Source organism: Aquila chrysaetos, chromosome 24, assembly GCF_900496995.4.
Source record: "Aquila chrysaetos chrysaetos chromosome 24, bAquChr1.4, whole genome shotgun sequence".
In the NCBI taxonomy this organism is placed as follows: domain Eukaryota; kingdom Metazoa; phylum Chordata; class Aves; order Accipitriformes; family Accipitridae; genus Aquila; species Aquila chrysaetos.
The window spans coordinates 3,448,922-3,473,926 of record NC_044027.1 but is presented as its reverse complement, the minus strand read 5'-3'; the positions used below and the strand labels follow the sequence as shown (position 1 = coordinate 3,473,926).

The 25,005-nt window shown below is 64.7% G+C and overlaps 1 protein-coding gene across 16 annotated transcripts in view; it reads right to left on the bottom strand.

Annotated features, from left to right (window-relative positions):
- The window catches only part of PLEKHA6 (pleckstrin homology domain containing A6), a 48,504-nt gene that overhangs the window by 17,898 nt on the left and 5,601 nt on the right, over nt 1–25,005 (bottom strand). For 7 of the 16 annotated variants that reach the window (XM_030000386.2, XM_030000384.2, XM_030000390.2 and 4 more), the window contains 4 exons: nt 2,824–2,904; nt 2,339–2,654; nt 2,147–2,219; nt 1,515–1,615 (listed from right to left, as the gene is read on the bottom strand). In XM_030000386.2, coding sequence (XP_029856246.2) covers nt 1,515–1,615; nt 2,147–2,219; nt 2,339–2,641 — 477 coding nt within the window. In that variant the 5' untranslated portion in view covers nt 2,642–2,654; nt 2,824–2,904. The other 9 variants (XM_030000392.2, XM_030000391.2, XM_030000394.2 and 6 more) reach the window with 8 other exon arrangements.

The window sequence follows — 25,005 nt, the reverse complement described above, 5'->3', positions numbered from 1 at the left end:
TCAGAAACACAAGAAGGTACTACCTAGGTGGTGGCTGGGTGCTGGCGTGGTGGACGGGCACGAAGAGACCTCCTGTCCGGGGATCCTCGCCCGCGGAGAGAGGAGGAAACACAGACACGGGGTCAAGCCACAGCATGGCAGGAGCGCTGGCGCTGCGGCACAGACCTCTCCTGGCCGTCGGGACCCTCTCTACCCTTCTCTGAACAAAACCATCCCCCAAAACCCTCGCGGTGCAGATGGGAAGGCAGGCGCGTGCCTGCAGAGCTCGGTTCGTGGGCAGCAGCTTTGCAAGGCTCTTTCCCCACCAGTGTCACAAACCGAGAGAGACATTTTGACACCTCCAGGTCACTTCTTTGCTCTCGCCTGCCGAAGCCGCAGGCAGAGACACCTCGCCGGCTGCCAGCATCGGCAAGGGCACACGGGAGAGCCCACGTGCGGCTCCTGGCTGCCGCTGCTGCTCGCCAACGCTCGCCCCTAAACCATGCTCAGCCGCAGCTTAAAGGCAGGCTTAAGGGTGGCAGCTACAAAAATCCATCCCTTAGATTGGAAAAACTCCTCCACAGCTCCCTGCGGGGACCCCAGGCACCAGCTCCCGCCACGCTCACGGGCGGGAAGGTGCACGCTGGGTTTTTGCACAAGCGTACACAAGGGTAAGGCAGCCTGTGCATCGGTCCGTCAACAAGCGAGTGCTAACGTGACCCGCGACCGTGGGCAGCACGAGCAGTTGTGACGGTGAGGGCGCACGGTGATGTTGAAGGTGCACGGTGATGCCGACAAGCGCCGTGCGGTGCCAGGGAAGCTCAGACCCAGCTCTGAGGAGCGAGGGAGAGCCAAGATCTGCCGCCGGGTGCGGGAGAGCCCCAGCTGCAGCAGCCGCCCTCCGCCTCTCGCTGCTCTCCTCTCCAACACCCACGGCAGCGCAGGCTGACGAGCAGCGACTCATTAAGTGCTACCCCCTTGTAATTACATTTGCCTTTCCTTCGCATGCCACTCAAAGGAAGCTAAAAAAAAAAAATAAAATTGGAAGCTGGGGAACACCCTCTCGACGGTCTGGCTCCGTGGAGTTGCTGCCAGAGAAAGTCCGCCGCAAGCAGGCCGGTGGTGGACAGGCTGGTCGTAGGGGAGGCCAGCGATGGCGAGAAGGGGAAAGCGGGGCAGGGAGAGGGCCGAGAGCAGTGCCGGCGAGGGCAGCGTTTCTGCTTGCCCCTGCACCCAGCACCTCCCCGGGTTGGGGGGCACCGCTCAGGAGCAGCTCAGGCCTGGGGAGGGGGTGATGACCTTGGAGAAGCTGCTTTGCCCCACGTGTGCCTCAGTTTCCCCAGCAGAAGGCACATCCGCACGGGGCGCAGGGTTTCCCCGGGGGGGGGGGGGGTTACTGCCGTCGCCCCTCTCCCCAGCTTGCTCCGCGCCCCGTCACCGAGAAAGCAAGAAGAGGGAGCAGCGGGGACCCTGCGAGCATCACCGCCGCCCCAGTGCTCCGTCTTTTCCAAGCCCCGGCGCAGCCACGCACTGACCTTGAACGTGTGCTTCCTGCTGATGTTGTCGGAGGGCTGCACGGCCGCCACGCGGAAGCTGAGGAGGGGGATGCTGCCCAGGATGCTCTCCTCCTTCTCGTCTGGTGGGCAAATGCAGCGGTTACGCGTACGGAGGGGCTTGGAGACCCGGCTGCCCCCCGGCAGAGACCCACGAGCTGCTGCGGGGACACGAGCCCATCGCTCCCTTCCCGTGGGTGAGCAGGCGGGCAGGCCACCTGTGGGAAACCGCTGCCTGCCTGTTGCTCCCCGGCAGCTCTTCGTGGCTCTGCTGGGCTCGCACAACAGCCTGCTCAATTATTCATGCCCGCCCTCGGCTGCGCTGCCAGGGCTGAGCCCAGCGAGCTGCCAGGGAGGCTGGGGAAGGCGCCGGCATTAACCCCTCGGGTCCCTGGTGGGCCAAACACCCGCACAAAGGGGTGCTGCGCACGGCCACCGCTCCCCAGCGGGCCGTCACCTCCGGACCCCCTTTGCCCACGCTGGCAAAATCTGCTCCGAGCCTGCGAACAGCCTGGGTTTGCACGGAGGCACCCAGCTGGCGGCCGCTGGGTCCTGCTGGGGGGGGGGGGCCGCGAGGTGCGGGGGGCACCCGGAGCGGGCACGCGCTGCCGTACCTTTGTAGTAGAAGAGGCAGCGATCCACCAGCACGAACCAGCGCTTGTTCCACTGCTTCACCCCCGAGCTGGCCTGCGGGAGAGGGGCAGTGAGAGCAGCACCCACCCGGGGAGGGGATGCTGCCGCAGGCGGATGGGAAGGGGATGGCACGGCTCCGGGGGGGACACCCGGCACGGCGGGGGCTCACGTACCTGCTTGTAGAGCCAGCCGCTTTTGGTCACGGCGGCATTGGGGTTCCTCTTCATGGAATTGGAGCGCTTCCCGAAGGCGATGCCCTTACGGGAGGAGCGCGAAGCCTGCAGAGGGGGAGAGGAGCCGCTCAGTCCCCGGGGGGGCCCCCGACACCCCGTCTCCGCTGCCGCCTGCCGTGCCGAACGGCTCCGGGCACCCACCCGGCCTCCGGGGCGCTCCGGGGGCACCTCCGACACCATGGCGTGGTTGGAGGGCTCGCTGGTGATGGTCGCCGGTCGCTTGCCGCCCGCTTTGCTTGACATGTCCAAGGTTGGTCTGCGGCACGGGAGAGCTGAGTCAGCAGAGTTACATTTCTCCAGCCCGCGGGAGCCGACCCCTGGCATCCCCACCCTGGGCACTGGCCCCCCATGCCCCAGACCACCTTGGTCCCCCATCAAAACCCACTCCCAGGCCCTGAAACCAGGGGAGTTGGGAGCCAACCTACTTTTGCAAGTCAAGTCTTGAGTTGTCCTCGGGGACCTGTCCCGTCACTGGGTGCAGGAACGTGTTCCGCCTTTCATTGTGGCTGTAAGAGACAGCGGCGGGGCGGTGGTTAGCATCTCCCATCCCCGTCTCCCCCTCAGAAACCCTTTGCCTTTAGCACCACATTTGCTGCTCCGACCCCAGCATTTCGTTGTCCCACACCGGTGCTGGGGCTGGCTCCCTGAGCATCACCCTCCCCTACGCCCCCGCTAACCCCATGCTTCAGATCCACTCGGCACATTTCATCGGCGTTTCCCAGAAAGCGTTTGCCTCGCTGGGAGCCGAAACGAGGTCTCTGGTGGCCAAGTCCTCGTTACTTCTGCTGGACACATCCCAGACGTTACCATAAACCCCACTCGGAAGAAGTCTCTGCAGAAGCAGCAGCAGCAGCAATGGCCCGTCCTGGGCTGTGCCTGCAGCGACATCCCCAATGTCACATCCTCCCCTTCGGCTTTACTGTTTTTTAGAGCCATTTGACAAAACACCTCGAGTCAGGCTATGAGCAGGGTCACCTGGCCACGCAGGGCTGTGCACCCCAAACATCAGCCCAGGACCCACCAGCACAAGCTGGTGCAGCTGGATCAGGCCCAGTGACGCTGGGGTGACGCTGGGATGCAGCCAAAGGCGGCCACCGCCGGCGGTGCAGGACTCGAGGAGCGAAGCAGGACTTGGCTGGCAGCATTTGCCGTGTCCCTGCCCCTGCCCCATCCCGCAGAGCCGGTATTGCCGGGCACCCCAGCACCTCGCTGCTCCGGCTGGGGAACCTGCTCACACGCTGCTTCCCGGGGGCCCTCGCTGCTGGAGCTGTGGCAGGAGGAAAGGACGAGGTGCACCCACAGGTTCAGGGCTCCATCCCGAGAAGTTTGCATTGGACCCCGTCCCCACGACGTCCCTTCTTCCCAAAGCTGCCGGGCACCAGGACACGGGTGCTCCCGGCCACCCGTGAAGCCAACACACCAACAGCCCGGCACGCCGCTGAACCTCCGCACGTCAGCAAAACAGGGGAAGTTCGAGCAAGAAAACGCAGCTGCCAAGACCATCCCATCCACACACACTTCACCCCGAACCTGGGCTCCAGCCAGGCTCTGAAGATATTAACCGCTTTCTACCCAAAAAAAGCCCTGCCAAGAGCTGCTCCCCCTTGCAAGTCCCATCCTGCACCCTGCCACGGATCTGCTCTCCTCCCCCAGCCCTCCCCTCGCTCGGGGTCACCTTAAAAACCTGGGCAATGCGTACGCACCCTTCGCTCCCCAAACCCCCCCCAGCACCGCGCTTTTCTGTGCCATGACCGACACAAGTTATCTGTGGAGACAGCCTGCCCGGCCCACGCTCTGACAGCAGCAAAGGGGGTTTCTGCCACCCGGGGCTGGAGCCGCTCCTGGACCGTTTGCCCCCGGCAGGTGACTTTGGAGGGACGTAACGTGGTGGTGCGGGGGCAGGTCCCAGGCCCCCCATGATGCTGACCCACGGGGAGGGTCCAAATGCCAAGCTAGCAACACCCCGACTGCGCCAGCCCTGGAAAGCGGGGGTCTGCTGGGACCCGCCAGCCTGCCTGAACCCCAGCCGGGGGTGTCCCCCCAGCCGGGGATGTCCCCCCAACCCTGCCCACGACCCCGCACCGCAGCAGGTTTCTGTTCCCGCAGGCTGGACTCTCCCCCCGCCCTGCCGCCGAGCCCAGGACACCCACCCCGCTTTGCAGCCCCCGCAGCTTCTCCTGGCACCCACCCCGGTGCCTCCCCCCCCGCCCCAAGTCTGCCGCCACCCCCAGACGTGGCAAGACCCCGGGAACAGCCGGGGAACCTCCTTTAAACCACCCCTTGGCAGCAGCTCCCTCGGCTGACCCCGCTCCAGAAACTCCCGAGTTCACATCGCCTCCCAAGCACTGCAATGCAGCAGCCACTGCCCGGGGGCTGAGGGTCCCCCACCACCATCTGCCCGCCGGCCCCCCCCCCCCCCGGCCCCCACCAGCCCACCCCAGGGTCCTACCTCACCCGCCGATCCGCCCGAAACTTCAGCATGATGCCGGGGGCCCTCCCAGTTCAGCGCCGGCTCCCGGCTCCCACCATAGCAGCGGTGGGCACGGCCAGCCCCGTGCCGCCTGCCACCGCGCTACGAGGCGACGGCACGTGCCACGGGGGCAGCAACCCCACGCGGGCAGGGGGACGCCAGCAGCGGCCGAAGGGTCTCACTGTCCTCTCCCAGGTGTCCCGGTCCCCCGAAACCCCGCGCCGGTGGCATTGGCGTTCCCGGTAGCAGCGGTGGCGGAGCTCTCCCGCGGGCTCCGGCGCAGCCGGGTTTGGAGAGCCCCGGTGTGCGACAGCCAGCCGGCGAGCGACGGGGACAAACAGCTCCCGCGTCCCCGCGCAGAGGAGAGGCGAAGGGCAGCGCTGCACACGCCGCCTCCCCCAGCCCAGGTGCAGAGCTGGGGAGCAGCTGGCGGCAGGCGAAGGGCGAGAAAGGCAGGATTTGGGGGCTGCCGGACCCACCACCCCCCCCCCCCCAATCCGGCAGGGCAGCGGTGTGGGTGTGCGGGGGGCTGCTGCTCGGGAAGGGAGGGGGGGTGTCGCGGCGAGGAAGGCAGCCGCACTGAGATGAGCTCTGCCGCTGCCCTGGATTCACTGGCTGCATCCCTTCCCCCTGCTTCTGTCCCCAAACCATCCCAGTTCCCCCGCCGCCCCGTGCCGCTGTCCCTTCCCCAGGTCACACCAAGAGAAAATCCTGGGGAGCAGGACAGGCACGTGCACCGATCACTGAACAACCCAGCAGCTGCAGAGGGGGGACGGGACCCTGCAGAGCATCCAGCGACGGGGCTTCAGCACCCCCAAAAGTCCGGGGAGCCCTTCACACCCCAGCAGGTTAAGAGTGGGGAGCCCTGGGAGCAGGATTCGGGATGACCCACCCTCCGCCTGGGCACGGCACTTCGGAAAGCGAATGCAAATACATCAGGACTGGTATGATAATGCCTTGGGAGGGAGGGAAGGCAGCGCTGACATTTCAAAGAAACCTCCAAAGAAGGAAACAGAGCACAGAAAGCCAGCTGGCCTCCATCACGCTGCATCCCCGCTCCGCCAGCACCCTGGGACCACCTCAGGACACAGCCTGCCTGCCTGCGGTGCTGCTCAGCCCGGCCTCTCCCAGCCATTGCATCATTCACCTGCTCTTCCCGAAAACCGGTGCCCTGAACTTACAGCTATGCCAGTCGGTCAGCCTGCGGTAAGCGGGGTCAGCACCAGTGCCCGGCTCAGGGATGCTCCTGTGGCACAAGTGGTCCCCGCCAGGAGGTTGGTGGGGAGCAGAGAGGGACGGGAACCACGTCCCCCGCACGGACAGAGGATGTGCCAAGGCGGCGGCATTGCTGCTCCCAAACACCTAAATCCACCCCTTTAGGGCACCCTGCGCCGGAGCTGCTCTCTGGGCATGGAGGAGCTGAGCGGTGCCGCCGCTGCTCTCCTCGCTGGCACGCTGCCGGCCACCAGCCACGGGGCAAGACACGCATGCACGGAGAAACCTGCCCACCGCAACACCCGCGGGCAGCACCAGCTTCGTGCCGGCGTCCGCACCTCTGGCAAACCCACCGGCGCTGGCTGTCCCCACGTCCCCGCAGCGGCAACTCACCCGCTCCTCGGTCACCACCACCCTCCGCAGCGAAGCAGCTGGGGGTCAAGGTCCCCCAACGGCCCGCGGGTGCGTGCCAGCCCCTCCGCCACGCGACAAAGCCGATGCTCACCCGGTGGCGTGGCCGCCGTGGAGGAAGGGGAGCCGTCAGCCGAAGCTGTGGCCCCTTTTGGGGACAGCAGCCCCGGGGGACAGCGTGGCAGGAGCGGGAAAGGCAGCTCCTGGGCGCGCCGGACGGCTGCAGGTAGCAGCCACAGCATCTACCCGCGGCTGCGCTGGAGGCACCGTCCCCCCCCCAGTGGCAGGGTTTCGCCCCCCGTCACCCCAGTTCAGTGGCACGGGGGACTGTGCTGGGCTCAGGGGCCACTCTGGGAGCCTCTAACCCGGGATCACCCCTGGCTTTGCCAGCCCAGAGCAGGCGCCGTTCTCCCTGCACCAGCTGGGCTATTTCACAGTCATTAGTATCTGGGGGCGGGCAGGGACACGGCATCCTCCACAGCCGATCAAGCAGACACACTTCAGGGCTCCGAACAGCAGCTCAGGGGTGGGGGGGTCTCCCGGACCTCCCAGGAGAGCCGTGGGGGAGAAGAGTCAGTGCTTTTCCTCAGGGTAACCATCAAAGAAAAACCCTCTAAACCCCCTCTTGCTTTTTCATAAAGGTAAGGAGCAAGAGAAAGGAATAAATGCAATAACTGAAGAACAAAACTTTCACTCAATGCTGCTTTTCTTCCCCCTCCCCAAAGCTGAAGTTTGTCTAGAGCAGGACAACCTTCCTGGCTCCCCCCTGCCCTTCCACAGCTCATGAAGGTCACAGCTTTCCAGCTCTCTCAAACCAGGGCTGGGGCACATCCCTGAGCAAAGCCCGAGGACCCCCCCAGTCACCGGCACACTGCGTGGGTGCCCACATCACCCTGCGGCGTGAGAAAGAGCCGCACTGGGTGTAATCCAGCCATGCCAGAGCAGCAGCAGGCAGGAGGGTAGGAGGATGGGCTGCTTTATAGCAGCTCTCGGCTGCGGCTGGGGGTGCGGGAGAGTTAACGTCACCCCAGCGGGGAAGGACCAGGTGAAATAGTGACAGGAGGGAGCAATTTGGGGCTCGGTGCATCCAGGTGCCCGCAGCCGGCTCTGGGGGAGCGGGTGCGGGAGCAGCGAGCCCCCAGCACGCCTCGCCGTGGCGCAAAGCACCGGTGGGCGATGCCAGCCGTGCTTCTGCTGGGCAGGATTCCCGGCCGGCTGCCTCGGGACCCCTCCTCGTGAGGAAGGCGGGATGCACCAGCGGGGCTGGAAAAAGCCCACGGCGGGCTGGTGCAGGGTGCAGGGGGGGGTCCTCTCCAAGAGCATATGGTGAATCCGGCTCCGCCGGCTGGACGCAGCCAAGCAGCCCCCAAAACCTCCCAGCGTGCAGCAGACATCAGCTAATGGGAACCATTCCCGCACCCCGGCCCTCCCCGGGGCGTCGGGGCTCCTGGCTGTTATCTGGCGGCTGCGAGGGCGGCGAGCGGGCAGGAGGAGGGGAGGCGCAGGCTCACCGCCCAGGCGCCGGAGCCTGCCAAGCACTAAATCCAGAGCAAAGCAGCCAGGCAGGGGGGCTACGGGGAGCCCGAGAACCCCCTTCCCACCGGCCCTGCCTGGGCTGCACCGGTCGGGGTGCGATGCCGGAGCCGCAGGGCTCCCCTCCGAGCGCTCGCTACGGGCTAACACCATCCCTCCGGCTCCCAGGCTGGCTGCGTGCCAGGGGGATCCAACCCCCTCGTCCTCCCACGCCCCAACCCGAATTTCACCTCCGGCAGGCGCCTCGCCGCCCCCATCGCCCCGGCTCCTCGGTGTGGTGGGGGGGGAGCTCGGGTGGGATGGAGGGGTTACCGTCACAGCTGCTGGGCTCTGCCACCCCGGGACCGCGGCAGGCAGCAGGAGGAGGAGGAGGAGGAAAGCGGCCAAGGCTGCCTGCAACCCCCCTCCGAAGCGATAATGAAAACCCTTCGTCTGGAGGTTTCACCCGTGTTCTCGGGGCGAGCATCCAGGCGGCTCCCAAGCAAGGGGCTTGCGTGGCCACCGGCCAAACACGCCCTGCGCCTTGGCCTCCTTCCTCTGTTTTTCTAGCCCTTTCTTCACCTCTCCCTCTCCTCCTGAGCCACATCCCTCTCCTCCGACCGGAGCCCTTGAAAACCCTTTTCTCCCAGTTAACTGCAGCACTCAGCACCCACGGGAAGGGACGCGGGGTCACCCCATCACCCATGGCCCCTGCAAGGGTGCTGGCAGAGAAAATCCACCCTCAGATGAGCAAGTGCAAACTGCCAAGTCCCGTCTTGCAAGGGGAGCCCGGGGCAGGAGCAAATGCATTCTAATGCACTAATAAACCAGACCCTCCACACCCCCGGGGCCGTCCCGCTTGGCGCAGGGGGTGCACAGGGCTCGGCTCTGCCCCGCGGGGCCGGCGCAGCGCATGCTCGAGATGCAATAGGAAAGAAAAAATAAAAAAATTTAAATTAAATTCTGCAGGCGCAGCGCGAGCGGGTCTGGTGGAGTCACTGCAGCCAGGGGACGAGTGCCAGCAGCTCGGCTGCTCCAGCGTCTCTGCGCGGGGCCGTCCCCAGCTCCGGCTCTCTGCCGAGCGAGGCCCCGGGCTGCCCCATCACTGCAGCTACTTCAACCCCCGTTGGATGATTCAAGCAGGAAAAAATAAAAACTAGCCCTGTGCGCTCCCCACACCCTCGGCAGGGCTGAGCTGGCCGCGGGGTGTCCTGTGCCAGCCCCGGCCCTGGCCAAAAGCCTGGTCCGCAACTCGGTGGGAAACACTGCTCGGCGTTTCCGAATTGCCCTGGACTTGGAACAGTTATATGCCAGCCCTGGGAGAGGGCAGAGAAAGGAGAGAAGGTTGGAGGGGAAGAGGAGACAGAGGCAAAGGCGGGATGGAGAGCTGCAAGAAACACTCCCGTGCCTGGCCAGGCACCGCCACGGGCTCATTAGAGCCGACCGGCAGCCCTCGAAATCCCAGCGCCTGCCGGATTTGCAGCGAGATCAGCCTCTGGGATGAAAGCAGCTTGTGGGGACTCAAAAACCAGACCTCGGTGCGGAGCCGCACGCTGAGGTTTCCCTCCGGCCCATCCCCGCGGTGCTGCCGGCTGGCCGGCTCCCACTGCTCCCAGCATGGTAGGGACCGGCAGCCGGTTCTCTTCCATAACCTCATCCCTGCCCTAATCCCGGCCCCGCCATCCAGCTGAGCAAGCATTTCCGGCACCGCGTCCATCGGGGCAGGGGGCCAGAAGGCAGCGCAGCCCTTCGTGCTAACGAAACCAGGCTCCCGCGCACGCACAGCCTCCTCCTGCGCCCGGCATGGCGCCGGCACAGCGGCAGAGCCGAGCAGCGCCCGTACCCCTAACCACGGTGCCCGCCCGCCGCTCTCCCCCTCCGGTGCAACTGCTTCTGGGATGGGGCCAGGGAAGCAAAAGCAAAGGTTAATTTTTGCCTCCTGCCCTCGCCCGTGCTGGGCGCTGCTGTGAAACAGCCCCAAAACACAGGGTGCTGGTCCAAGCATCCGTCCCCTCTGCCACCTCACCGCCGTGACAAACTGCACGCGTCAGCTGCCACCGCGATGCCCGGGCAGGGAGCACCCCGGCTCGCCGCCCACCACCGATGCCGGAAAAAAAGCCTCCCCGGAGCAAGCAGCCTCTGGCCGGAGAGCTTTGCCCCACGCACCTCGGGAGGGTTTCGGTGTGAGAGGCTGCAAGCCAGCGAGCACCGCGGCCAGGCCAGGCTTTACCACCCGCTCCTGCGAACGCGCTCTCGCCATCAACCCTGCGATTCCTCGTGGGAGCTTTGCCGGGAGGGAAGGCGGAAAAGCCTGAGCTGGATCCGGCTGGGAAGCAGCAGGGCTGCTGTGCCGGCCTTGCTGAGCCAGGGCAAAGTCCCCGGCAAGGGCAGATGGCGGCTCCCGCAAACCCACAACCCACGTGCAACGTCACCGTCGCCACGCAGCCGGGCTGGCGCAGGAGCGATGGTGGTGGCCCTGAGCAGGGACGTCCCGGCCGGCCAGGGTCCGTGGGGACGGACGGTGGGAGAAGCCGCCGCCATCCTCGGCGCGGCGGAGCGGGACGGCCGGGAGCAGGGGGAAGTCAGGGGATTTCCAGAGAACAAAGCGGCTGCTGGCAGCCAGCATCGGCGGCAGCGGGGAGGGCGAGTCCCCCGCTCCTGCTCCAGCTGGGGTCAGGGAAAAGCACAAAAAAGCACCGGGAGTTTGTGTTTTATCTCCCTGGCAACCCCGGCTCCATCACAGGCATGGCTCGCAGGGGCGGCCCGGCTAAAACACGCTGCTGTGGGAGATGGAGAGTTCAGGGCAGGCACAGCAGCATCCCAGATACACAGGGTGACGTTTGGGGAGTGTCACAGCCGTCTGACGGGGTGGTCCAGGACCCAGGGCAGAGCAGGTGACAGTCCATGCCCTGGCAGCACTGAGTGTGTGGCCCCTGCTTTAACCATGCCACTCCGTCGTCCCTTCTTGGGGACAGAACCCAAACGCCACGTGCACGGGATCGCCAGGCTCCCCAGGCCACCGTGCCCACGAGGGACGGGGCAGCCCCACGGCAGCCGGCAGCTCTCCTGCGGCATCACTGGCCAAGGATCCTTCCCCAGCCGCGGGGTAGCCTGGGAGCAGATCCCCCAGGGGACGAGCGGGGATGAAATCGGTCATGGAGACATGCAAATGCAGACCGCGGGGCTCGGAGGTGAGGGGTGGGAGGCTGCCGGCATCTGGAGCCGGACCGCGGCAGACACCGAGAGGCACCGGGCACCAGCACGGGTGAGCGGACACAAGACATCAGACCATTTATCGGACCAGGATGCAATCCTTCAGCCTCTCCCCCCGTGCTCCACAGCCTCCTACAAATCTGGAACCACTGTGGGGCTGCAGACCTTCCCTCTCCCTTGGCCCAGGGCTGGGGTGGCAGGGTCCCGGCTGGGCTCGGCGCTGCTGCCGAAACCCAGCCGGGGGGTACGGAGGTGCCTGGGCAGCTGCGACACCTCCTCCAAAGGTGATCCACTAATGCAGCCTCCGAGCCGCAAGCCGGACCCAGACCTGGAGGGTTTAAACCTCTTGCTAAGCTCTTTAAGAAACCACTTCCAGTGGGCAGAAATACCTGTCCCGAGCAATCGCTGGTACGAGGCATCAAACAAACACAGCCCCAACCCCTCCCCAGCCAGGTCAGGTCAGGAGCAGGGATTATGGCAGCGGCGCTGGGGAAATCCTGCTGGAACAAATCCTCAGCACCTGCTTAACCCATTGCACATGATAATCACACCGGCGTCCCGACGGCGACGGGCGCCGCGGTGCCTTCCCTGCCGTGCTCCGCGCCTGCCAGATATCCAGCTGCGTCCGTCACCGCGCCGGCCGCCCTCGGGTCCCCCGGCTGCTCTCGGCCACCGCCGGGCACCGGCCGCAGACAATGGCCCATGTGTGCCACGGCCGGGCTCCGTGCCGATGCCGCACGCACGCACGCACGCACGCACGCACTCACCGGTGCCACCGCGCATCCCCTCCACCCACGTCCGCTTGCCAAGCCGGTGGCTCTCCCGCAGCCGGGATAGATGATTTCCTTCCAAGCCCACGGAGACCATCATTGGTATCAATCATTAACAGCCACGGCAGCTGCCGGCAGCCTTAACCCCCTCGGCACCACGCCGCTGCGGGACGAGCATGGGAAGGCATCCTTTGCTCGCGCTGAAAGCCCCTTTAACGGCACCGCGGTGCGGCAGGCCGCTGCAGCCCAACCCGCCGGGGATGTAAAGGGGTTTCCAAGGGGCTCCGCACCCCCCGTGGACCCACGGCCGTTCCCACAGCATCATGTCTCTATGCATCCCAAACCGCTCCCTCGGCACCACGGGCCTCGGGAGCAGCCCTGCGTGCTCCCGTGCAGCCCCAAGGGCCGTATCCTGCCTCTGTATCCAGCCGAGCCGTGAGCAGCTCAGCCTGGTGGGAGCTGCATGGAGACCCTGCTTTCCCCCATCCTTGGGGGCAGCCGGCAGCGTTCATTGGGGGGGCTGAGCCCCTCAGCCGCAGAGCCCCCCCCCAGGAGCGGGGCAGGGGGCTGCTCCCACGGCTGCCCACGGAAGCCGGAGGCACATCCATTGCATCCTCAGTGCGGGAGCCCCGGCAGGACAAGATCTCTTAGCTCAGGGGTCCCGGAGCTCTCTCTACACATAGCTTTTCCAAGGAACATCAATGGCTGTAACTTCATCCGAGCGTGTTTACAACCCAGCCGCGGCTCTTGGCTCCCTTGGCCGTGCCGGGGGCCGGCTTGGCTCCCGAGACTGCCGCTCAGCCGGCGCGCGGTGCTGCCAGCGCCCTGATGCCAGGGTCTTCCGCATGCTGCGGTCCCCAAGAGGTTGCCCGGATCACCACCATCCCCATGGAGAGGAGGCACAGGGGCTGTTCCTAAGTCTGAGGTCTGGGAAGTAGATGGACAGATGTCCCTGTCACCCCCCTGCCACTAGCCGCGTTACCCAATCTGCAAAGGAGTTGAATGATTAACCTCCGGCCGTGCTGTCGCCAGGAGCTGGTAGAGCCCTGCTCTGCCGGTGCACAGCCCCGGGGCACGACGGCACCTGGGGAGCAAACCCCTATTCCCCCCCACCCAGCGCCAAGCCCAGACGGTGTCACCGGCCCCCGCTGCCCCAGGAGCATCCCATGCCATGTCCTGGAGCAGGGACACGTCTGGCTCCGCCAGCCCGGAGCAGCCACCGCGTCCTCCTGCAAATGCAGAGGGGACACAAAAAGGGCTCAGCTCCTGTCCTCGTCCCGGCTCCCGTGGGTCTGGAGGTACTCACAGCCCGCGACGCCCAGCTGGCACCGCAGCCCAGCTCCGGCTTTCGGACACCGACACGCAGCTCATTTCGCTTTCTCCAGCTTCGGCTGCGGCCCCGGGGGCGTCCGGGCTGCGAGTGCTCATAAATAGCCTTGGACAAACATCTGCACGGCACCACCCCGCGCAGGCTGGAAAGCGGAGGGCTGCTGTGGGGATGGTTTTAATCATGATATAAGACCATCAAATGGCTAAAAAAAACACAGATGGGAATGAACTGTAAATAAGCGCAGACACAGCGGCCGATAAGACCTGCTGGCAGCGGGGCTGGGCTCGGCTCCCCGTGCCCGTGATGTGCGCGGCCCCTTTGCATATGGGCACGGCTTTTGAATTTCCCATTCCCCACGCCCACGCGGGACGCGAAACCACAAGCTCCTTGCAAACAACCCCGAATTGGGAGCACTTGGAGGGCGCGGAGCCCAGAGCAGGGTACAGCGATGCTCTGGTGCAGGGTGCCAAAATTAAGTGTCCCCCTGCTCCCGGCAGTGAGTCTCGGGGCTCTGCAGTCGGGCGCTGCTATTCCTACTCGCCTTCGAGCCCACCAGGACAGGGAGCGGGGGTAAGCCCCAGCCTGGGCTCGATCAGCCACTGCAGGTTGTGCCGCTCCCTGCAGAGGCTCTTGATTGTTTTTGTCTAAATTACCAATTTTCCGCTGTTGGATCTCTCATGGGCAGCTCTCACTTGAGTGCTTTAGCAAATGGGTGCGCTCACACGGATGAAAAATAAAGTCGTAAATGCAGCACCCCAGGGTGCGGGGGCATGACATGGCATGTTAGCAGAGCAACACCGACATTGCCAGCCTGCGTGGCCCCGCTGCCGCCGCGGGACCCTGGCAGAGCGCTGCCGGCACGCTTCCCGCGGGCATTTGGGTTCGGGGAGGCTCTGGGTTAGGGGGTTGCGGCAGCTCTGGTTCTGCCCCAGCTCACGAGCCTCACCGCGCCGCTGCCAGCCCTCCAAGTGACTCATCGGCTGCTCCGCGCCCCGACCTCTCTCGCAGTCAAGTCCCGACACATTCGGCACATTCCTGGCATAGCTGGCTGTGCCGGGCCGGGCCGGGCTGGGCCATGCCGGCACGGAGCCTCACACCTGCCGGAGAAGCAAGGCTGGGTGGATGCCAGCAGCACACTCAGGTCTCTGCAAAGATGCTCATGCGTCTCAGGGCTTCGTCACGTTCTGATAGCCACGACGGCCCAGCATGGCCACGTGTCTCCGTGGGGATTTAGCCCTGGGCGGGAGCAGCTCGGCTCTGCCTGCTGTGCCACGGCAAAGATGGCCCAGTCGGCAGGTTGTCATCACGGGCAGCCTGTCATCCTCCCCAGCAGCGTGACTACCGTCCCAGTTGCCTTCCTCACGCAATGCCACACTTCCCTTACGTCGGCATGGGTGTGATGCCGGTATATGGGGAAACTCTCCATTTTTAGATCTGATCCTGTACCTTCACAGGCCTCGGAACAGTTTGTAACCGAGCGGTGACGCAACAGCGCACGCGTCTCGGTTGTGCAAGTGCATTGCGCCAAGTAGCTCCCAAGGACGGGGTGAGCGCTGGCTCCGGGCAGCGCGGGGCTGGCCGAGGCTCTCTGACCCCGCAGCCGTCTGCAGTGCATCCCACAGCCCTGGAGAGCAGCCCGGGATCACGGGGTGGGTGCCAGCGGGTGCAACATGCGGAGCAGCCAAAAGCGGTCCCGAGTGCCCGGGAACAGCCACCACGGTGGGGATCCACCACGGGCAGGAGCCGAGTCTGGCACCTACGGATGCCTCCGATTCCTCCTGATCCCAGCACTGACAGCCCCCAGCCCCAGAGCTGCCCGGGAACATGCCCATATCACTGGCCTCTGTGTACAAACAGAGCGGGAACCAAAGGTCCCCCAAACCTGGAGGCTTGTTTTTGAGCAAACAGACCAAAACAAACACGCACAGGCCCCCTTCAGACCCCAGGCACGGGCTCGGGATCCGCTGCCTTTACCGAACTTGCCTCCACCTCTGGCAGTGGTGCCGTGCCGGTGTGGGGCATCCCTGGGGGGGGAACCGCAGTCGACCCCCTGAGCCCTGCGCCGAGCTGAGGCAGCCAGAATGGGTCTCCAAAAGAAGAGATAAATCAGCGTGTCAGGGCTCTCCGCACCGCATCCCAGCGGTCCCGTAAACTGCGGCTGACCAAGGCACTGGGCCCCGCTGCCGAGCTCGGAGCGGCTCCGCACCAGGACATGGGTGCTGGGGAGCCAAGCGCTGCCCGCGGCCCCGGGGTATCTGCCAGCTCCCGTCCCCAGCACAGCCGTCCTGGCGCACAGCCTCCAGCGGGCAGGTTCCTATTAATACCCACCAAGAGCTCGGCTATCTGCAGGTGCATGCCATATCGAGCCATTAGCCTCCTCCACGAGCCATTAAACTCTCAGCCCAGCCATTTAGCACCAGCGCCAGGACGTGCGCAGCAATTCCGTCGCTGCCCTCGGATGGGACGGCCCCGATTTTATTGCTATCTCCAGCCCACCACACCCTGGCGTGGCAGGGCCGTGGCTGGGGCAGACGGGCACAGCTTCCCGGTGAATCACTGGTCATTCCCAGCTTCCCAACCGCGTTGTAATTAGCGCACGCAGACGACAGCAGCCCTGGGGGGCAGCTGCAAGGGAAAAGCAAGGAATTTGCTGGGGGAAAAGCAGAGGGAGCTGCAAAACCCTCTGCACCCGCCAGACCGGACCCCCAGAGTCTCCCGGGAGGGTGCAAAGCCAGCGTGGGGACAGGGCATGCCCCTGTGCCACCAAACAGCCCCCGTCTTGTTCCTCGTCCCCCTCCCAGCAGCCACCTCCACAACGATGCAAATGCCACAGGCGAGTTTAGTAGCGCGGTGTTGGCTCTGCAGAATGAGATCTTTCCCTGAATGAAGTTTAGTCACCGTGGGATGTTTCCAATTGGAAATCAGGACAGTTCCAGGCTGAACGCACGCCAGCTTTCCACTTCCCAGAAATCCCATTTGCAAGCGAGCCTGTTGCCAGTTCCCCCTTTCTCCCCCAGCATCACGTAAATAAATGCCGCCCCAGCTTTCCCTCCACCCCGGCGGGGAGATGCAGCCTTTGGGCTCCGGCTGCGGCACAGCCCAGCCCGGCCGCGCAGCCTCCGGCTCCAGCCCCGCGTCCGCTGCCGTGCCCGGGGAGGGAAGCCGGTGGGACGGGAGTCGCTGAGCCGGGCTGGCGCTGGAGCCCGGCCAGTCCCAGCCCGGTACGGGCCCTTGGCGATGCCTTTGCTGCCGGCGGCGCAGCCGGATCAGCCCTTTGCCGACGTACCTGCCCGCAGCGTCCCCCCAGGGATGCTCGCAGGCAGCTGGGGCCGGGGACCTGCATCAGGTTTAGGCGAGGGGAGCAAGCGCGGTGGCTGCCCTCCACAAGGAACTGGTTTGCTCAGTGCTGGGAAGAGCTGGAGGCTTGTGCTGAGTTTCCAGAGGGCAGAGATGGGCCGATACACAAGAAGAGCAGTTGGGCGCCGGAGAGGTGGGAGATCCCTTTGCCGGGTGCCTTCTGCTTTCCTGTGGGTTTGCGTCAGGGGAGGATGTTCCACATGCACAGAGACCAGTGTCCCCAACCCAATCTGGCCCAGAAGTCACTGGGAATCAAGGGAACGGACAAGGGAATGTGATCACAAACGTCAACTCCTTAGGAAACCAGTAAGTGGAAAAAAGCCAGCCATGCACTTGACTTGCCCCGATGCGTTCTCCCTCCCCACGTGTCTCCCTGCCCCAGCAGGAGGAGACACCGCATGGGGACCGCAGGGGTGACATCCCAGCTCTGTGCTTTGCTGGACATTGCCAGAAGCTGCTAAAGGTCCCTCCTTGTCACAAAATTAATTAGTGGCCCTGCGGCACTGGGATGGAGTGAAGGACATGCTGCCGAAAGGAGGGAACGCTTTGCTCCAGACCGGAGCCTGGTTCTTCACCCACCATTGCTGGAGCAATAGGGGAGGAAGGAGCAGGATGGTGCCAGGATCAGGCTCAGCTACGAACCCACCGCCCTGCCAGCGCTGGAGAGCAGTGGGGTGATCACTCCCATCTCCCGAGCATCCCCACAGATGGCTGGGAGCAACGGGATGGAAACCACAGCAATCCCGTGCTGCGGACCAAAGGAGACCTACAACGGCCACACACTGCTGCCAGCTGCCGAACACGGGCTGCGGCACCCGCTGCTGCCCAGTGCTGGAGCATCCTCCGGCACTTGCAGGGTGCTGGCGTCATCGGCCCTCCTGGCTGCTCTGTGAGATGGCAGCAGCTCGGCTGGAGGGTCTGGGGAGGAAAGGGCTTTTCCAGGGTCTGGGAAAACAGAGGGAAGGCATGGCAGGGTACAGCAGAGGGTATAGCAGGGTACAGCAGAAGGCTGCTTTAAAAAAGCCTCTTTTAAAACATCCCTTTAAACAGAACAAAGCAGGCGGTGCAGCTGGGTCTCTCCCCCAGGAGGAGAGGTGATTTTAAGCAGTGCTTCCAGGAGATCGCAGCATTATTCCCCAGCTGGCTCAGCTAAGGGCAGGGACAGCAGCTCCCCCAGGCTTCACAGCCAGCCCACAGCACAGGGCACGGGCACGGGCACGACTCCTACCAGCCATGAACTGCCGGGTGAGCAGGATCCCACCCCGCATCCCGGCTGGAAGCAGAGCCATGTATACGGCTTGGGTGCCTCTGCCCCACTCCCAGCTCTGCCAGCCTTATCGTGCTGCCACACCTTCCATTTAGCTCCCTGCAAGGAGTTTAACCCCTGGGAGAGCACAGCCGGGCTTTCCCGCGCGCCATGTCCGTGCCCGTGCCCGGTGGGACGCGCTGCTCGCCCACGGGCACGGTGCAAATGCCTCTACCGTGCCGACGTCCCGCGCTGCGTTCACGAGCCGCCCTCCCCACGAGCCCTTGCCCCGTGAGCGGCTCTGTAGCCGTCCTCCAGCAAAGCCCAACTCGCTGGCTGCCCCAGCCCAGTGCAAACCCTTCCAGCATCGCCATCCCCTTTGCTCCAGCCCTGGAGGTTCTTCCTCCATGCCCCCCTCCCCGATCCTCTCCTTACCCCTACCATGGGCCAGGCTGTAAGGACAGAGCACCCACAGTTGGCTCAGCGTACCTGCTCGTCGGGCGCTGCCGGGGCCACGGCACCGGCCGTGGGGAGGGCGGTGGGCTCGGTGCCGAGGCGGGGAGCCCCGGGCTGGCGGGGAAGGGGGGAGAACCGTCGGTCGCCTCCGAAAGCTGCCACGTCCGAGCGTGGCAGGGACGGCCGGGCTGATAAGCGAGGTCTGAAATCTGAAACTGTAGGTTGGCTCCTTCCTATATAAACAGGCGCTCGCACATAACACACACACCCCCCCATGCGCGCCGGCTCTCACGCCACTCCCGCTGCTCCCGGCCACGCCAGGCACCCGCCGGCCCTCCGCCGGGGACGGCCACACCGTCCGGATGGTGGGTACCGCCGCCAGAGCCCCCCGCCACCAGTCCTGGCCCCCAACGCGCTGGTACCGGCTCGAAGCGAAGCCTGACGCTGGTTTATGTTGTGCTTCAGATGTATTTTCGTTCCCCGGACAGGTCTGCCTCAGGGCGGCGGGAGCGGGCTCTGTGTGTTGGGAAAGGGGCAGGGACCTGCCTGGGTGCTAAAAACAGCAATATGGGAAAAGCAAATAGTGCATTTTTTAACCTCGTAAAACAGGTTGGAGGGACTCAGCACCATGCTGGATCGTCTGATGGGGTGCCTGTGGTCATAGAAAATTTCGGTCCCCCTCGCCCAGCAGTGATGCCATGTGCACGACGCAGGGTGGTGGGTGCCCGCCATCATCCCTGCTGAGCAGGGCACGCGGCTGAGCCCCTCCGCTCGCCAGGGCCACGGTGGCCAATAGCCAGAGCGCAGCCGTGCCGTGCCACCGCGGGACTTCCTTGTGCCAGCGTCACCACGGCCGAGCTTCCTCCAGCGGGACGAAACACTCAAGAAGACAAAACCCTGCCCTGTTTTTCCCAGTTCTCCAGGCTCACCTACAGCCCAGAACCGGGGCGGCCACATACCATCGGTGAGGCTGGGCTGCTTGCTTCACCCCAGCTCCAGCCTGCGGGGCGAGCGGGGCCGTGCAGTGTGCCCTGCTCGGGGACGCGGGGCCGGTCCCGGGCATTGCCAGCGAGAAAGGGGAGACCCAAAACTGCTTTGCCGGCTGGGGGTGAAGCCACTCCGCGGCACGGGCACGTCCGCAGGGACCTCTCCATCGCTCCGCATGAGCCCAGCCCGGGGTTCCCCTGCGCTCCTGGGGCTGGATGCGGCCGAGGAGTCTCCATCTGGGGTGCAATGAGCCCCACAGTTCTCTGAGCCAGCTCCCCGCCCCGGTTGCACAAGCGGCCCTGGGGCACTGCCGGGCTGCGCACAAACAATAACAGCCTGTTTACGAGCAGGCAGCACGGAGCCTCGGCTGCAGGCAGGGCATCGCCCCAGCCACCTGCCTCCGGAGCTCTTATCGCCCTGCCTGATCACGGGGAAGAAGAGCGGGAGACTCACCGATCCCCAGCCCGGCTGCCCACGGCTCCCTGGGCATCCTCTGCTGTTCATTCCCCCCGGGGCAGGGCCACTGGACCCCCCCACCGAAATGCCACCGTGGCACGAGGGCCCTTCCCGGCACAGCCACCGGCACGGCAGGTCCGTCCCCTGCGGCACCCTGACCCCCGGCATCTTGCAAAGGTACTTTGGAAGAGCAAATTTGCCTTCAGAGCGTCTGGATTGCGCCGGGTACAGGGAGGATGAGACAGCCTCAGGCAGGGATTTCGTCCCCAGGGCCACCCCACGGGACTTTGGCCCCACAGCGGGTCCTCCTGCCCCACTGGGACAGCACCCACCGTGAGCAGCCCTGGCACTGGGCAGCACTTCTGCATGAACATCTCCCCTCTCCGGCTCCTCCGGTGCACACCGACATGGCCTGGCAGCACCCAAAATTGTCTTCTTCCAGCAATCCATAAATCCCCTGGGAATGGAGCAGAGACCACCAGCAAGGTCTGGGGCTCCTGCCAGCACAGACTGAGATTTTGGGGGTTGGGGGGAGAAGCTGGGGGCTCCTCCTCAGGTATTTTGAATACGCCACTTCTACTTCAGCAGCTAGATGAGCCCACAGTCATGTCCTTGGCCTAAAAATGGTTTTTTTTGCGCTTTCTTTTGCTTAAAGAGAAGAAGGGACGGGGTTGAACCTGACACGCTGTTTCCAGCCCCAGTTTCTGCGCCATCCATGCAGTAAAAGGTGCATCCCCCACCCACCCGTGGGAGCACAGCAGCCGTTGAGGGGGGGGGCTGCTTTGTGCTCTCACCCCTGCGCACCGAGGTGTTGGGGAGCCGAGCCGAGCCGCAGAGGGACCCCACACCGGTCCCCCCACCCCTGAGCGGGGGGACCCAGCCCCCCACGGTGCATCCCTGCCGCCCAGCCGTGCCCCAGCACTGGGACACGGAGCATCGCTCCCCCCCAGCAACCCGCGCCTGAACCCAAGGTCCTGCTTATCTGCAGCACAAGCATGTCTGGTGATAAGCCCAGGGATAAGGTAAGGCCCCATGCGGCCTCGCTGCTATCACGAGCCCTTCCTCTGGCGCTGCGCCTCAAGGCTGAGGGGTGCTGCACCCCCCAAACACCCCCCCCAGCAGCACGCACACAACCTCTCACTTTGATGAGCTTTAAAAGATTCATTACGTTCACACACAACAGTCGCTTGTTGTTTCCAAATCGGACGAGCCACTTGATTCAGGGGAGAGGGGAAAAATAAAAATAAAAAAAACCCAACAAAACCACACACCAAAGCAAACAATTTGTCTGGGGAAACCTGGCAGCAAAGTGGGGGGGGCACGACAGGGGGAGAGAGGTACACACAACCCGATTGCATTAGGCTCGCAATATAAACTGGAATTGCTAATCATTGCTGCTCAGCCGACCTGAAAGAAGAGATGCTGCCGAGGAAAACAAACCCACAGGACGCGAGAGCAGGGCATGTGGACTTCACCCGGGGCTGGCACACGCACCTGAGCCTTCCTCACATGACTTCTCCTCTTCCTCACTGCCCCTCATCACGTCACCCCTGCCTGCACTGCCAGGAACCCGGGGCTGAGCATCCCTCACAGGGCAATGCCACATCCCAGGGCCAGAAGATGCAAACCCACCGTGGGTTTGGCTCTTGGGGCCACCCCAAAAGATGGGCTCTCTCCTGGTGCCTGTCCGTACCCAGCCCCTTCTCCCTCCCACCCGAACTCAGCCTGGGCACGGCGAGGGGAGGAGATGGGGTGGGTTGGCACGCTCGGTCCCATTCCCAGGATCTACAAATGGGATCTGCCAATGCGTGGGCACCCCCACCGCTGGCAGAGCCAGCCTGGCCTTTAAAATAGGAGGATTGAGAAAAAAAAAAAAGAAAAAAAAAAAGACCAAAACACCCCCCCCCCTCCACGCATGTTTGCCTCCCAACATCCGTGCCAGGCTATAAATACCCGGCACTCTCCGTTCTGGGCTGCGGGGTGGGAGGGTTTAAATGGGAGCGGAGGGAAACAGTCCCACAGGGCAGGCGGAAGGGAGAGGAGCCCTTTTCTCACCTGGCAGCACTGGGGGGGATGCAGGGCCAGGATGGGGTGGCTTTTCCCCTGGGGCAATGCGGGAGCAGGGCACGGTGGCCACAGGTCGGGCAAGTGGGACCCCACCAGTGGGGTGGCCGTGCCAGCAGGGACAAGTGGGGGCAAGGCAGAGGAATTCCCCGAAGGGCCCTGGAGGCAGCGGGGTGGGTGCCAGGAGGGAGTGAAAGGCAGCGCTGATGGGAGCCGGGGCAGCCTGCCAGGCTGGCACGGGCATTGCGGGGACGCGCCACCTCCCAGTGCCCCCAGTGCTGGGAGGAGCAGAGTGGGAGGGGGGGGCAAGCGCAGAGGACACCCCTCCATCCAGACATCCTGCCCCAGATCTCTCCATCCCCATCCCAGGAAGAGCGGAGCCAGCGTTGACCCCATGGCAGGCACCCCCCCCCCCAGCGGAGGAGGTCTGGGCTCGGGCTGCAATGCCAGGGGGGCTGCGGGGAGCGGCCAGGGGTGGGGGAAACCCTTTTAAGTACAGCCCCGCCACAGGATTGCTACCTCATTACAGAGCAATTACAGACTAATTATATGATGGTAACACCCAAACCCCGATCAGGAAATGGGACTGCTGGGTGCCAGATAGTGCACGCGTGCACAGGCGCACACACACACACGCACACGCACACACCCCACGAAACCTCAGGAGCTCTCTGGAGCGGAGACGGGACACGTCAGAGGGAGGAACCTGGCCCGAGAGAGGTCACCGGCTCAAATCCCCACTGTGCTGGCTCTGTGCCTCAGTTTCCCCACTTCTGGCTGGGCATCCCGCTCCCAGCCGCTGCCCTGCCTCTCCCCAGAGGCATCCATACAGCCCCGTGCCGGGCTACCCCAGCCCTGCCCTCTGCCGCAGAGTCCCCCCCTGCACCCCAAAAGCACCGACAGCGGCTCTGCCTCGGCAAGGAGCATCCCCATCCCACCAGCCCTATCCCACGGCCCTCCCCTTGGCCTCAAGCCGGCTGCGGGATGCTGCCACCGAGTCCCGGTCCCATGGGACTGGGAGTTGGGGGTCCGTGCTGCTCCGCTGCCCACGAGCATCCTCCTGGGAGCCAGAACAGCCCTGAGAGCCGGCTTCCAGCAGGGCCAGGGCTATGGTGGCACCCGGACCGGGGCCACCCTGCCACCCCAGGGACGGGACAGCCCTGCTCTCAGCCACCCCAAACCCACCGTGAGCATATGCCCAGGATGGCTCCTAACAGCAGGGGAACTTTAACCGCATAAATAACATTCCTGGTGGCTCCCCTCCGGCACAGCCCTTATCTGCGGTGGGCTAGCGCAGGCCTGTCCGCAGCCCGGAGAGGTCACCGGCCCTATCGCTGTGTCCAAGGATGCTGGGGAAGGGGACAGCTCACTGGGATCACGCGGGGCCGGTGGTCACGGGCGGGAGCGGGACCCTCCCGTGGGGATCCTGTGGGGATTTTGCCACCGGAGCGTCGTACGACGGCAGCGGGGACAAGGTCACGCCAATAACAGATCGCGGCTAGCGGGGAGGAGGTGCGGGGAGGACGGGGACAGGATGCAAAGCAGCAGCGCTGATGGCTGGTGAAGGGCCTGGCATCTCCGGGCACACGAGGAGAGACGGGAAACGAGCTCTTTCCTCCCCTCCGGGAACTCATCACCTCGATTGCAACTGAGTGTTGGAGCCCAGAGGCCCCGGAGTTTGCACGTAGCTCTTGAAACCCTCATCTCCCTGACAAGCGGGAGAGCAGCCGGCAGCCAGAGCCAGAGCTCCGGGCGGCCCCGGCGAAAGGTCACTGCATTTGCACATTCACAAAACATGCATTTAAAAAAAAAAAAAAAAATCCCACGCTCGCAAGGCAGATCCGGCAAACATGCTGCGGGAAGATCGGCACGGTGGAGGAGCTGGCGAACACCAGCCCACCCTGCCCCAACCCGGGGTCCCCCCAGCCCCCAGCCCCCCGAACTTGGCAGGCTGGCACCGTGCAATTGGCTTTAAAATAATCAGACACAGGCGAAACCAGCAGATTTATATCTCCTGATTTGCTTTCGCTTTCTGGGCCCTGAGGGTGCAATCGCATTTTCAAATTCTCTGGAAGAATAAAGGCTAGAAAATTAGTTTCAGTGCGTCAAGCAGATGGCCGGGGGCCGGGGCTTTGGGGGACCTCCTGCTCCCCGAGCATCCCCCTGCAAGGGGGGGTCAGAGCTGAACCCCCGCCAGGGCTGCAGGGCCTCGGGGCCGTGGGACCCAAGCAGCCAGCCTGGCCCCAAGGATGGCTGTGCAGGGGGACACGGGACAAGTGACGGTGACTCCAGGGACCGCGAGGATGGGGGTGAAAAGGGAGAGCAGGAGCCTGGAGCAGGAGCTGAGCTGCCTCCGGCCGTGCTCATGGCGGGTCGGGGATGCTAAAGCTGCAGGAGCCGCTTTCTCCATCACCGCTGGAAATAGGCAGCTTTGTCTCGCTGCCCCACGCACCCTGGCCTCATCCTGCATCTGTCCGCCAGGTCCCGAGGAGCACGCAACCCCGCCACCGCCAAATCGACCAAGGGTTTTAACCGGCTGGAAGGGAAGCCCTGCAAAGCCAGGGGGGATTCACCTCCCGTAACCGCAGAGAGGGGCAGAGATTGCGGTGATGGAGGGGAGGCTGGGCTGAGCCGCCGGCACAAGCAAGCGACCGCGCCAAGCCCACGCCGAGCTGCAGCCAGGCTCGCCCTCGCCAGCCCCACCTGCGCCGGCGGAGCCCTTTGAACCCAGCCAGCTCTGGGCTGTAATTAGCCCTCACCCGCTTGATCACAGGCACCGCACCACCCACCCGCCGCCTGCAGCTCAGCACCAGCCATGGAGGGGGCCGGGACCTCCCATCCTGGCCAGGTCCCTCCAAAACCTCCCGGGTGCCCAGCCCGGAGCGGGGGGTGTGAGGCTGCTGAGGGCAATGCCAGCGGGATGGAGTTTTTAAGCTATTCCCCCCCCGCCACAAGCCTGGGATGCTGTGCCCAACGTTGGCTCTGCCCACGGGCACACACACCCCATCCTCACCCGGCGCCGAGCACGGTCCCCCCGGGGGCCCAGCACCCCAGGAAGGGTGCTGAGCCCAGCAGCCACCGCATCGCCCAGGTGTGCAGCAGGTCCACCGCTCGGGCGCC